This window comes from Lucilia sericata, unplaced genomic scaffold (genome assembly GCF_015586225.1).
Source record: "Lucilia sericata isolate MDLA Ls3-8-SP2 unplaced genomic scaffold, ASM1558622v1 Contig000026F_arrow, whole genome shotgun sequence".
Taxonomy (NCBI): Eukaryota; Metazoa; Arthropoda; class Insecta; order Diptera; family Calliphoridae; genus Lucilia; species Lucilia sericata.
The window spans coordinates 174,641-188,344 of record NW_023994064.1 but is presented as its reverse complement, the minus strand read 5'-3'; the positions used below and the strand labels follow the sequence as shown (position 1 = coordinate 188,344).

Sequence of the window (13,704 nt, the reverse complement as noted above, 5' to 3'; positions counted from 1 at the left end):
AAATGCATGATGTGAAAAAGCCGGACAGTAAAATTGATCAGAAATTAATAGTTTATTCATCATGTGGGTTGATATTAAAAAATAGTCAATAAGTGAATATGAATCACATCGAACATCATGATGAGTAGGGAGTGAGTTATGGATATATGTAAGGCCATTTCTTTTACAAATAGAATCCAGTTCCCTTGTTTTTATAGGCTGAAAAATATTCCAATTGAAGTCTCCCATTATCACCATATTTTCATATTCACAACAATACTCTAAAATATTTTCATCTAATGAACTGATATTACCATGAGGTAAATAGATTAAGCAAACGTATAGCTTTATATTTTTCAAAATGACTTCAATTAGCAAAAACTCACATTTAGTTGGGTCGGATAGGCTTGAAATTACTCTAGTTGAAATTCCATTCCTAACATAAAACAATAAGCCTCCTCCCCTAGAACTGATGCGATCACTCCTAATTATTTGATATCCTGGAATGTTGATAACGTTGTCCAAAATAAAGGGTTTAAGCCAAGATTCAGTTATACCTACTATGTCCAAGAACTGTCCTTCTTAAATTGATTTTAACTCGTATAATTTACATGAGTTATTTCCTGTGTTAATACTTTGCATGTTAATGTGACCAATGTTAAAACTTTCTTTTCTGTTGTGTAAATGTTTAAGGAATAAGGAATTATTAGAAATTGTTTTACCAAGATTAGAAAACATAGTTAGAAAAGGTAAGAATGAAAAAAGAGGCGAAAGGATAGTTAGAGGTGAAAAGATAATTTATTAGGCAATAAAGTCTTTTTTATAGTTTGATAAAAAATCATGAAGAAAAGTCATCGGAAAAAAGAAATATGTATATAACCAAATATGATCACCAAAATATTCAAACTTAAAAAGATTATTATAATGGCTAAATAAAATGAATAATAATTTTGGATTAATTTTAAATTAAGAATTCTGCAGTAATTTACAATGAAAAATATATACATAGGAGAAAAAATAAATAAAAAATTAAATTTTCATCAAAAAATATGTGCGGCTATTATTAGGACGTATTTGGTTCTTCTGATTTGTCCAACCAGCTGGAACATTGTTTAAAGTCCAAAGTTATGACAGAATCATTTAATTTAGTAATAAGAGCTTTGGGGGCATCCATATTTATAAGTTTAAATTTCTTAATCATTTTCTTCGAGCGAAGTTTTCTACATATAAAATGCAGTTTGTGGCAAGCTGGGGATAAATTGTCATTGAGGTAGATACGGGTAGTGATAGTTGAACCTTCAATAATATCGTTTAGTTGAATTGGTTTAGATTTAAAGTAATGCTGCATTAATGTATCTCTTAATTTAATGGAGTTGAATTTTACAAGTATACATTTCCGATTGTTAAGTAAACAGCAATGGTTAATGTCCGATTCCTGGATACTAACACCATATATATTTGCAATTTTCAAAATAATGTTCTGAATGTTTTCCATTGAGTGAGGTAAACCATAAATAAGTATATCCGATCTGTTTTGACGTCTTTCCAAGGTATTATTTTTTAACTCCAACATTTTAAACTTCTCTTGAAAAGATTTGTCAATAGTGTTGACCATTGAATAACAATTTTTTACATCAGCTTTAATATTTTTTAAATCCAAAGATAATTCTTGTTTTATTTGTAATGCCATGGCATCAATTTTCGTGTCTATATTATTAAAACGATCATCCAGTTTATTGAAACGTTCATCTAGAGATTTTTGTAGATTCATTAGAATGGCTTTGAAATCAACTTGGTTTTCCGGCATGTTGTTAGAGTTCTGTGATTCAGCAGTAGAATTATTATTTGGTGTTAGTATGTTTTAGGGTGATCGACTCGATTTTTCAACCGGTTTTTTCTGCTTTACCAGTGTCGGTTTTTTCTAAATGTTGATTTTTCGAATATCGAATAACCCGGTTTTTTCACTTTTTAAAAACCGGTTTCGAATACTTTTATTTGCTTTGTATTCAAAGATTATTTAAATGAAATTTTGAAGTAAATAATACAGCCCGTTTAAATTTAAAAATATTCGAGTCCAGGAACTAGGATATATTTTTCTAAAGCACCATTGGTTAAACTTTTCTGATTTTCCTAATTAATTAAAAAATTTTATTTGTAAAATTGATAACTGTTTAATAAAATTTTATTAATCTTAAGATTATATTCCAATTACAATAATTAATTTACCGCTGAAATATTATGGAAGTGAATATGAAAATTTCCTAAAAGGGCTTACATAGTACCTTATGTTTAACAGAAGTGTCCACTTTTTTCCTAATTTTTTTTTTTTTATATTAAAGAAATAATGTAAATCAGACGACTAGATCTAAAGTTATAATCTGTTAAACTGTTAAAAATCATTTCGGGCCATGTTTTATTAATCAAATTTAATCATAAACATTAATTTCTTCAAATTAACATATATTTTTTTATTTATTATGAAAAACCGGTTAACCGGTTTTTTCTGAATTTGAAAAATATCAACCGGTTTTTTTGAAATGTCAACTATTCGAACTATTCGAAAACCGGTTTTTGGAAAATGTCGAATAATCGATCACCCTAGTATGTTTGCAAAGGTATTAGACTTCTCACAGCAATATTTACACGTAAACTTGACAGCGCGATTTTTAAAAAGCCAATCCACTTGTGAGTCTGTTAATCCTGCACATTCCGCATGGGAAAAAATACCACAAATGACCCAACCAACACTAGCCTTTATTTTGCAAATATTTTTTTTACAGTATGGACATATATCGTTTGCTTTTGGCATTTTATTTACACACAGTTGGTAGTTGTTATTCTAAATTTTGTTTTAACGACATCACTTGTAGGTAATAGATGATTGTTTTTTTTTGTGTAGGATTTTGTACTTTGTGAAACTTTTAGTTTTTTTATAATTTTTATGATTGTATTTTTTTTGTTTGTTTTGGCAATGTAAGATGGCGGAAAATTTACACGCGGTAATGCAAATTTGTGACTTCATAGATATTATATAATTTAGATGATTATTTTATATTATACCAATCTAATAAAATAGTCACTTAATTATATTTTTCATATGTTTCTTTTTTAACTTTTATTTTGTTCAAAGACTGCGAAAATAATTTTAATTCCGAGACCGATAATTTTGTTTAGTTCTTCATAACAGGGTTATTTATAATTGTAATTATAATATTTCAAAATTTTTGAATATATAAAAAACAAAACTAATTAGATTAAAATTAAATATTATTATATAAAAGTATTTCATATTAAATTCACTACAGAAGTAAAGACAAAATAATTATTTTTAAGTTTGCTGTTTTTAAAATCTGAAGTATTTCCGTATGAACCCATTCTAGAAGTACGTAAATCAGAACAAACTCTTAAAATGTTTCTGAAGAATTGATATAAAAATTATCAAATAAATTTTCTTCTGTATTGTAAATTAACTAAATTAAAGGAAAATTTATTATAAAGATATTGAATTTTATATGAAATATTTACTGTTAAGAAATGAGTTTTATTAAGCGGTTAATTGATAAAAATTATTCGATTTATTCGTTATTCGAAATTTGGCATCTTTAATTTATTTGAGCGATTAATCGACAAAAATTCATCGATTAACCGATCGACGATTAATCGTTTAAATACCCTACTCATTACTAAATATTTTCTAAAACCTTGTAAAAATGTTTATAAAAAGAAATGTTTAATGAAAAATACATTTTGTTGTTGTTTTCGTCAATTAATGATGGATAAAACGTAGTGTTATTGAATAAAAAATATCAAAAATCGGCTATTAAGTAGTATATAAGATATTATTCTTCAAAATTTAAATATAAATAATTAGTGCATTATTTTTAGCAAAAAATGAATTTTATTGTAAACAAAAGAGTGAACCTATTTAAGTGAGCGGGAGTGTATCTTTCCATTGGCAAAAATTAGTCTAGCATCAGTTATGTGAAATTCTGTATGTACTAAATAATTGCCGGATTTAATATTTCCTCACGGAGGAATTTTAACGCAATAGTATAATGGTTAACACAAATAAAAAGGAAAATTAATTATAAAGCCTTTTTACATTAAATTGTAGAAAAATATTTAATAAATTTAATTAATTAATTTATATTTAAGAACGACAAACTTATTCATAAATTTGTAATTTTATTTTGTAAGCTTGAAATAATAAAAAAATCAAAATATACATAAACAAATGATAGAGATTAATTTAATGAATGCACATTTTGTTAGGTTTTTCTATATTTTTTAATAATTTTAATTTTTAATAATAATATAAAATGCAAACTATTAATTACTAATTTAAAATGTAAAATCACCAACTAGAAGTGGTTTTTCTAAATATAAATGAATATCACATTGTCCTTTAAAATCATTTTTATCGGGCCAATAGTTCTGATTAAATTCATTATTTAATTCATCATGAAACTCTTGATCACTGTCTTTTACGCTATTATTAGAAACTTCAGAAATAAGATCTTCTTCTTGGGGCAGCCGTTGATCGTTATCAATTAGTTTATTCAAAAAGGAATCGTCATATAAATTCATTTCAGACCAAATTTGTTGATCACCTAAAAATAAATTAAAATTTTTAGTTAAAATTAATTGTCAACAATTTGTTTATTATTTTCTAGGTCGACTTGATTATCATTATGGATATATGTTTGGGTTGTGTTGATGTTTGCACGGGATAGAGTGAACACTGGATAATATTAAAATATTATTTTTGTACTTATTTTAATACATTTTATCCTTTATAATTATACCCTACACCACTTTAGTGGGGTAAAGTATACCAATCGGCTTAGAATCATTTTCTGAGTCGATTTAACTATGTCCGTCCGTCTGTCCGTCCGTCTATGTAAACCTTGTAATCAAACTACAGGTCGCAATTTTGATTATAATTCAATGAAGTTTGGTACATGATCTTCTATTATCCTAGGGACGAAGCCTATTGAAATTGGTTACGATCGGTCCATTATTTCACCTAGCCCCCATACAACTGAACCCCCGAACAGGGCTTGTAAACTTTGTAATCAAACTACAGCTCTCAATTTTGAAGATAATTCAATGAAATTTGGCACACGATCTTTTATGGCACCGGAGACGAAGCCTGTTGAAAATGGTTAACATCGGTCCCTTATTTCACCTAGCCCCTATACAACTGAACCGGACTAATAGGGCTTTTAAGTTCGTATCTCGACAAAAAGCTGCAAAACCAAGTTTTATACTTGCCTTGATGATCCTCCTGCATTTTTTAATTATAGGGTCTCATTTGACCATAGCCCCTATTCAAAGCCCCCTTCAAAATTCGACTTAAATGTCCACAATTTTATTCAACAATAAATGGCTTAAGTATATCTGAGGCAAGGTACAATTCAACTTAAATGCTTTATTATGAAAACTAAATCACATTTTTTTGTAACTGCTACCGGAAACGAAGCCTGTTGAAAATGGTTAACATCGGTCCATTATTTCACCTAGCCCCCATACAACTGAACCGGGCTAATAGGGCTTTTAAGTTCGAATCTCGACAAAAAGCTTCAAAACCAAGTTTTATATTAGCCTTGATGAGCCTCATGAATTTTTTAATTATAGGGTCTTATTTGACCATAGCTTCCTTAAAAATTCGACTTAAATGTCCATAATTTTATTCAACAATAAATGGCCTAAGTATATCTGAGGCAAGGTACAATTCAACTTAAATGCTTTATTATGAAAACTAAATCACATTTTTTTGTAACAGGTGTAGGGTATTATATGGTCGGCCTCGCCCGACTATAATTTCATACTTGTTTTTAAGAATATCGATGTATTTAGAATATCCAATGAAAATGTTAATAAAATGAAACATTATAATGTTTTAGAAAATGTCCATTGATCGAATGAATTACGTAATAACGAACTCTAAAATGTTTGAGAATTTCTCTTTTTTTGGGCCAGCACTTAGGGGTTATTGGATCTAGAATAATTGGTAGTGGGAAGAAGGATAGAGGAAGTAGTGTTTTTGGACATTTGATTTAAAAGAGGAAATTTGTTTTGCATACGAATAATTGAAACATCTACACCCTTATTCATAAACTTTTATCAAAGGTTTATAAATCAAATTTTCATACAAAAGTTGTTCTATAAACCTTTGATTAATGTTTTTGAATAATGCAGCTAATATACATACATACATTTACTAGAGATCATACCAAGTTAGTTTGCAAGAACTCAATGTAAAGTATTTTAAATCATATTTGCCAAATTAAACAGATAATAAACAAATGCATTCGTAATTCAGTTTTGGGTGGAGGACAGTGTGACCAGGTCTCAAAAAATGTTGCGGCTAAATCCCATCCAAAATAATGCTAGAAAAAATGCTAAATTGATTTTAAAATGTCAAAAAAAATGCTAAAATTTTTATAGTGTTTTTATGAACAATTCATATTAATTTGTAACCGAAATTCATTGTAATTTATAACAAGTAAGAAAGTATATTCTGCCGTGGTTGACCATATGAGTATAAAATTTGATTTATTTTTCGTAATAAAGCATTTATGTTGAATTGAACCTTGGTTCCGATATATTTAAACTAATTTTCTGAGAAAGACTTTATACATTTGTATATGTATGGGGGCTAGGTAAAATAAAGGACGGACTTTAACCATTTTTAAAAGGTTTTGTCATTGGATCAAAAAGCATACGTGCTTATTGTTTTGAAAATTTCAACCTCTACCAAACGGTCAGACTTACATGGCTTAATCGATTCAGAAAATGATTCTTAACCGATTAGTATACTCAAACGTAGTATAGTGGAGTAGGGTAAAAAACTAAGTTCCGTGGTATTAAGATAAACAGAAATGCTAAAAATTATTTCAAAATTTTTGTAAATTTAGCAATATGTAATGTCTCTAACTTTAAAATATTTCTGAATGCAAAAATTACATTAAAACTCTATTAATTACACTCGTTGCTCATGGTATAAAACCTATATGTGTTTTCGGAAGGAAAAGTATAATATTTCTAGCTTTACTCTTTTTTATATAAACAATTTTATTTGTCTTCCTCAAAACACTTTAAAAATGGTTTTCATGTCACAAAAATATTGAAAATTCCGTTGAAATAATTTTAAATCTCGGTGAATAGATGTCAGGTTTATAACTCATACTTCCAAGATTTTTTTCGGAAAAATATATATGAGAATGTATGAAATGAATTGAGAGATATATTCAAATCCGTAATTCTGGAATAAATTGTCAATAATATTTTCGAAAATTATGTATTTTTTTTTTTAATTAAAAAAAAAAACGTGACAACAAAATTACTAAAAATTTGGTAAAAATAAAAAGAACAGAAAGTAGGTTGAGAAAGTCTTAATTATATATTATTGATTTTGTTCAATACTTATTTTCAATAAATTAACAAGAACTCCTGAAGGATGATAAAAATTAAAACCTCTTTATTTCGTATAGGAAAAAATAAAATTTGTTAATTAACCGTCATACATAGCCTTTTCCAAAATTATATGTTTTATTCCATGAGCAAACAAAACGTATTAGTTTGTAAAATAGCGTACTGAACGTATTTGTAAAAATATATGAAATCTCTTGAATTATTTCTATCACCTCGAATTTAAAAAGCATTGGGTTTCAGAAAAATATTTTAGAATACAACATTTTAAAGTATTCACTTGTATTCACGTAATTTTAGGTTATTTATCTTCATGAATCTTTTTGCATTATTTTGAATTACAGTGTAAATTATTACATTTCTCATATTTCTTGTTGCTTGTGTTTGGGTAGACATTTAATTCTAATTTTTTCCGGTTAAACCTATTTCCAATATAAATCTTTTTTTGCAAAAATTTGTCTTTTTTTTTGTTTATATACTAAAATTGCAAAAAAAAACTAAAAATGCTAAAAATATTTTATAAAAATGCTAAATAAAATGGCAAATGCTAAATTAAAATTTTACAGCTAAATCAAAATAAAAAATGCTAAATCTAGCTGCAAAAATGCCAAAATGGTCACACTGGTGGAGGAAGATCGTCGTGCGTCGTTGCCATTATCGCTTAAGGGGAATCAGGACGTTCTTTTTGCTCTGCCTTCGAGAGTTTTACGTTTCAAACCGCATTGATCAAATGTGTGACGTGGAATAACTGTACCGAGTTACGGTTTTTTGAAGTGCATGTTGACCATATGTATTCGTGTTAACTTAACCAAAAAAACTCAATTTGATATTCTGTCCAGTTGTACTGGAATAATTGGTGTTGACGTTATAATCTTTCGATGCGGCCAAGATGTCTTAGCTGCAGATGCAGCTAAGCAAACTTAAAGTACAAACAAACAAAACTAAAATCTATTTGTCTATAGTTAAAATAATTACTATAAAATCGAAAAAATACCATCAAACATGTATATTATATAAACGGAAAAGCTTTGACGATTTTTTCCTCGAAATTTGACGATTTTACACCCAATCATTTGGCAGCTATGATACGAACACCCAAAATTTTACATTAGTTTATTATACCCTCCACCACCATCAGTGGTGATAGAGTTTTGATATAAGTTTGTCATTCCGTGTGTAACACCAAGAAATATTCATCTGAAACCCAACAAAGTATATTTATTCTGGGTCCTTATGATTTAGCTATGTCCGCCTGTCCGGCCGTCTGTCTGTCGGGTTAAATTGTTTTCCTAAGCAGTTTGGTACTGAAAATCAGAAAAATCGGTTCATAACTTTAAAAGTTACGAGTAACAATTTCAGACCACCTCGAACAAAATTAAGGTTTTTTCCTAATTATTGAGTAGTTTTCTCAGAAACTACCGAAGATAATTCGATGAATTTTGTCACAAGTCATTTTTTTCATCTAGAGATTAATTATGTTTAAAATTGTAACAATCGATCTAAAATTTCCCATAGTCCCCATACAAAGATACATATTACCGGAAATTAACTTACCTTTAATAACTTTCTCAAATATATCGGTATCAACACAAAATTTTGTACATACTGACATAATGGCCCCTATTATGCATTTCAATTGTAATCGAAATTTTCTCCGTTTGGCAACTTTGGTATTCTGCAATTCGATTCGACTCTCCTCCACATAAACAACAACTTACAAAAACGTACATAGGTAAGATCGTAACGCAGAATACACATATTCGTAAAGCATTGAAACGAAATGGAATTGCTTCTTCTTTTTCTTACGATTCAGTTTTTTGTTGGAATACCTTTTTTCGATACTTGCGTAACTGAATGCATAAACGTAATCGAAATGCAGAATAGGGGTGAATATGAATACTACCGACTTAGATCTGTATCAGTCCTGTTGGTCATAGCTCCGCTTTCGAAAATCACTTAAATGAACATATTTCATTGATAAATTAAGCTACCGGGATAAAATTCGACATTAGTATGTTTTGTGTATATATAAATCACTCTACGAAATTTTTTCCCGATCGGTCCATAATTGGTCATAGCTCCCATATAAGGTCCACATCAGAAAATCACTTAAACGAGCTTAATTCATTGATAAATAAAGCTAACGGGATAAAAGTCGACATGAATATGTTTTGTGTATATATGAATTACTTTACGATTTTTTTTCGGTCCATAATTGGTCATAGCTCCCATATAAGGCCCACATCTGAAAATCACTTAAATGCGCATAATTCATTGATAAATAAAGCTATAAGGGTAAAACTATAATGTATATACAGCTGTGGTCAGCTAATTTGAAACGCTCTCTTAATATTACTGCTTGATGTGATTTTTATAAAATTATGGAAATATTACGTTAGATTTTCAGTTCCAAACACTTATAACACTTGTTATAATAACATGGAATGAATTTCGTTGTGGAACATCTCTTATTTCCTTTTCAATTTTAAATTTGGTGAAAATCGCCCAAAGCTAAATCTAAGAAATTGCGACATCTAATTGGAAACGGCCATTTTTTATTAAAAATTTTTTAAGTCAAATCTAATTTTGATAAAAACTTTAATTGTATTTTGGTTTTAATTTAATGCAAAGAAATTTTACGTCATTATTTTTAGGAATAATAATAAGAATATTCCAAAAATATACTCCTGCCCAGGGTAGATCCATTTTTGAACTTCATAAAGCTTGTAAATCACTAACGGATATAGGAGAACAGCTCAATACTTCAAAAAAAAATATATTTTTAATCGTTTATAGCATATTAAGAAATATGACACTGATACTAACGCTCTTTGTCGAAAATTTTCCAGAAAAACATCAGCCCACCCCAAACCGGATGATAAGACGAATCTCTGAAGCTGACCCAAAGAAATCATCCACGGGCATCCAGCGGTAAATTTTAGAAAAATTGGATATAACGTTATCTAAGCCAAATAATTCGCGATGTTTGGTGGAATCGGGGCATCATGGAAGAGAATCACGAAATAAATCTTTATTAACTAAAGTTCAAAGAATTTGCCATATATCATTCGAACTTCTACCACACCTTTTACCATTTATTGTACATTGTATATTGAGGTTTAATGCGATTAATCTCTGTTTCAAAACTCCAAGGTAAATAATTCCACTGATTAACCGCCTGATAAGGTCAGGTAAATTCAACCCGATGTTTCATTTACAAGAGATATTGCAAATTCTTTAAATTTTAGTTGGAAAAGGTTTCTTGCGCGATTCTTTCCCAAGATGCCTCGATTCCACCAAACATTGCGAAATAGTTGGCTTACATAACATTATATCCAATTTTTCTCAAATTTACCGCTGGATGCCCGTGGATGATTTCTTTGGATTAGGTTTAGAGATTCGTCTTATCATCCGGTTTGAGTTGGGCTGATGTTTTTCTGGAAATTTTTCGACGTGGAGCGTTAGTATCAGTGTCATATTTCTTAATATGCTATAAACGATCAAAAATATTTTTTTTGGAACAATTGAGCTGTTCTCCCATATCCTTTTACGATTTACAGTCTTTATGAAGTTTAAATATGGATCTACCTTGGGCAGGAGTATATCTTTGGCCTATTCCCATTATTAGTCCTAAAAATAATGACGTAAAATTTCTTATACATTAAATTAAAAATAATATTTACCAAAATACAATTACAGTTTTTATCAAAATTAGATTTGACTTAAAAAATTTTTAATAAAAAATGGCCGTTTCCAATTAGGTGTTGCTATTGTAATCAGAGTTTTTATTGAAGTGAAAAATATTTGATTTACAAAATATCATAATACAAAATACTATTTGATACATAAGTTTCGTTTAAACAAGTATAAGACAATTATTAAAAACATAACTTCAACACTTCCCACTGTTTTAAATAATTATTGAGGGCCAATATTTAGGTGAAAGATTAGCGATTAAATTAAAATTAATCCTCGAAAGATGTTTTTGAGTACTCAATTAGTTAATTTTGTTTGCAAGTTTAAGCGCCCAATGGAGGTGGTTTAATCTTAAGCACGAAATGCAAAAGTGTAAACAGCCGATGCAAAAAAAATAATACAATTTTTATAAATATAAACATTAAAATGTTCTATTTTTTGATTAGTATAAATTATAGACACTTCAAAATACATTTTTTTGTTTTTAATTTAAGTTTTCATTAATTTTCATATTAAATTTACAATTGTCTTCTTCTTTTTTATAAAATATGCATTGTTTTGATAACAAACAGTGAAGTTTTCTGTTGTTTTATATGGCAACACTGCGAAGTTTAATCTTGTACTCAAAAACATCAAAGGGGATTAACATAATATTTAATTTATTTTTAGATTAACTAATCTGATTATTAATTGGCATTTGATTATCATTTCAAAAACCCGCTCTTAATGTTTAAACGATCACATAAGAGTTTCAAACGGATTTTTGATAACGGCTTGGTCAACATATCGGCTGCTTGATCTTCTGTTGATACTTGCTGCACCGACAAATAGCCATCAGTAACCATCTCACGAATAAAGAAATGTTTAATTGCAATGTGTTTTGTCCTCTTATGAAATTCAGGATTTTGAGCCAAGGGAATTGCTACAGTATTATCTATTTGAATACATGGTATTTGATTGAAGTTTATTATTTCTTTAAAAAGTCTTGACAACCAAACTAGTTCCTTTGCAGCTTCGTTAGCAGCAACAATTTCAGCTTCGGTAGTGGATGTTGATACCATTGCTTGTCTCTGACTTAACCATGATATCGCACCACCAGCATACGTCACCACAACACCTGATGTTGATCGACCAGTAGTAATGCATCCGCCAAAATCAGCATCACTGAAGCATTCTAGTGCAGCCACGCGCAGAAAGAGAGATGCTAAGAAACTGTTATTGTAGTGGTGAGAAAATACTAAAAAACACTTAGAAAAAATATTGCCTAATTACGCTTGTTATGATCAAATTTCATAACAAGTAGAATGGTAAATTTTACAGATAAAACATATTCAAAGAAAAGAAAAATGTATATCTCTTCACAAAGATAAAGTTTTTTATTTAAAATGTGTAAAAAAAGTATTTAAAATACTGTTTTTATGTGTTTTCATACTTATGCATTAGTGAAATTTTTTGGAGTGTACGAGTTTTTGCAAGTAATTCTCTTGTTTACAAAATGTGTTGTTGTTTTTACAAATTGTTTTTGCAATTTTTGAAACAAAGCGACGTCAACCTACATTGTTGAATGCTGTTAGGCAACTGAAGATAATTTTTTGTATTTTTACGCTCTTGCTGTGAGTTTTGTTTTCGATCGGGTAGTGTACGTGTGAATTGCCGAAAATCTTCGTAATTTGAACAATATGAACGCGCAACGCTGTTTTAGTGACTTAGGTCCTTTTTTATTATAAATAATGTCAACGTCTAAGGTACCAGCAATGTATCTAAATACTCGCTTTATACGTTGTACATCTTCTTTAGTTGGATCAATTGACAAATAACCAACACTATATGCCAGGTCTGGCCTTTTCTTTGTCATTTGTAAAAGTTATTTTCTCCATTGATGTAACAACAGGACGAAAAAAAATTAAATTTACTTAATATTTTCTTGGCATATGCTTTCTGATGAATCTTAATATATTCCTCCTTCTTTTCTATTTCTAATCCAAGAAAATATGAAGCATCTTTGTGAACAATTTTGAATTCCTTTTGCATTTCTTTAATAACATCATTTAATTAATTGATATTAGAAGCTGCTATCAAACCATCATCCACATATATAAAGGCAAGAATTACTTTATTTCCATTCTTCTCTCTCACGTTCAAACAGGTGTCAGCTGAACTATTTTTAAATCCAAGTTGTTTAATATAATTTCCTATTCGTTTGTTCCAGCACCTTGGAGCTTGTTTTAGGCCGTATAAACTTCTTTTTAAGTGGCATACTCGATTTGTTCCATCATCAAAACCTTCTGGCTGCTTCATATATATATTTTCATCTAACTCACCATACAAGAAAGCTGTAGACACGTCAAATTGGACCAAGTGTAAACCCTCAGTTGCGGCAATACTTAAAATAGATCGAATAGTCGACATCTTTGCCACTGGGCTAAATGTTTGATCATAGTCGATATCTTTCTTTTGTTTAAAACCTTTTATTACCAGTCTTGCTTTGTACTTATCTATTGTGCCATCTGCTTTTGTTTTAATTTTGTACACCCACTTTCCAGGAAGAGCTTTGTAATTATTTGGTAATTCTGTCAGTTCCCAAGTATGGTTTTC

The 13,704-nt window shown here is 29.1% G+C and overlaps 1 protein-coding gene across 1 annotated transcript in view; it reads right to left on the bottom strand.

Annotated features, from left to right (window-relative positions):
• Nucleotides 1-4,280: 4,280 nt before the first annotated feature.
• Nucleotides 4,281-13,704, bottom strand: part of LOC119610044 — a 49,039-nt gene continuing 39,615 nt past the window's right edge. The window contains exon 3 of the mRNA XM_037965124.1: nucleotides 4,281-4,589. Within this exon, the coding sequence (XP_037821052.1) occupies nucleotides 4,321-4,589 (269 nt within the window). The 3' untranslated portion in view covers nucleotides 4,281-4,320. The remainder of the gene's footprint in view (nucleotides 4,590-13,704) is intronic.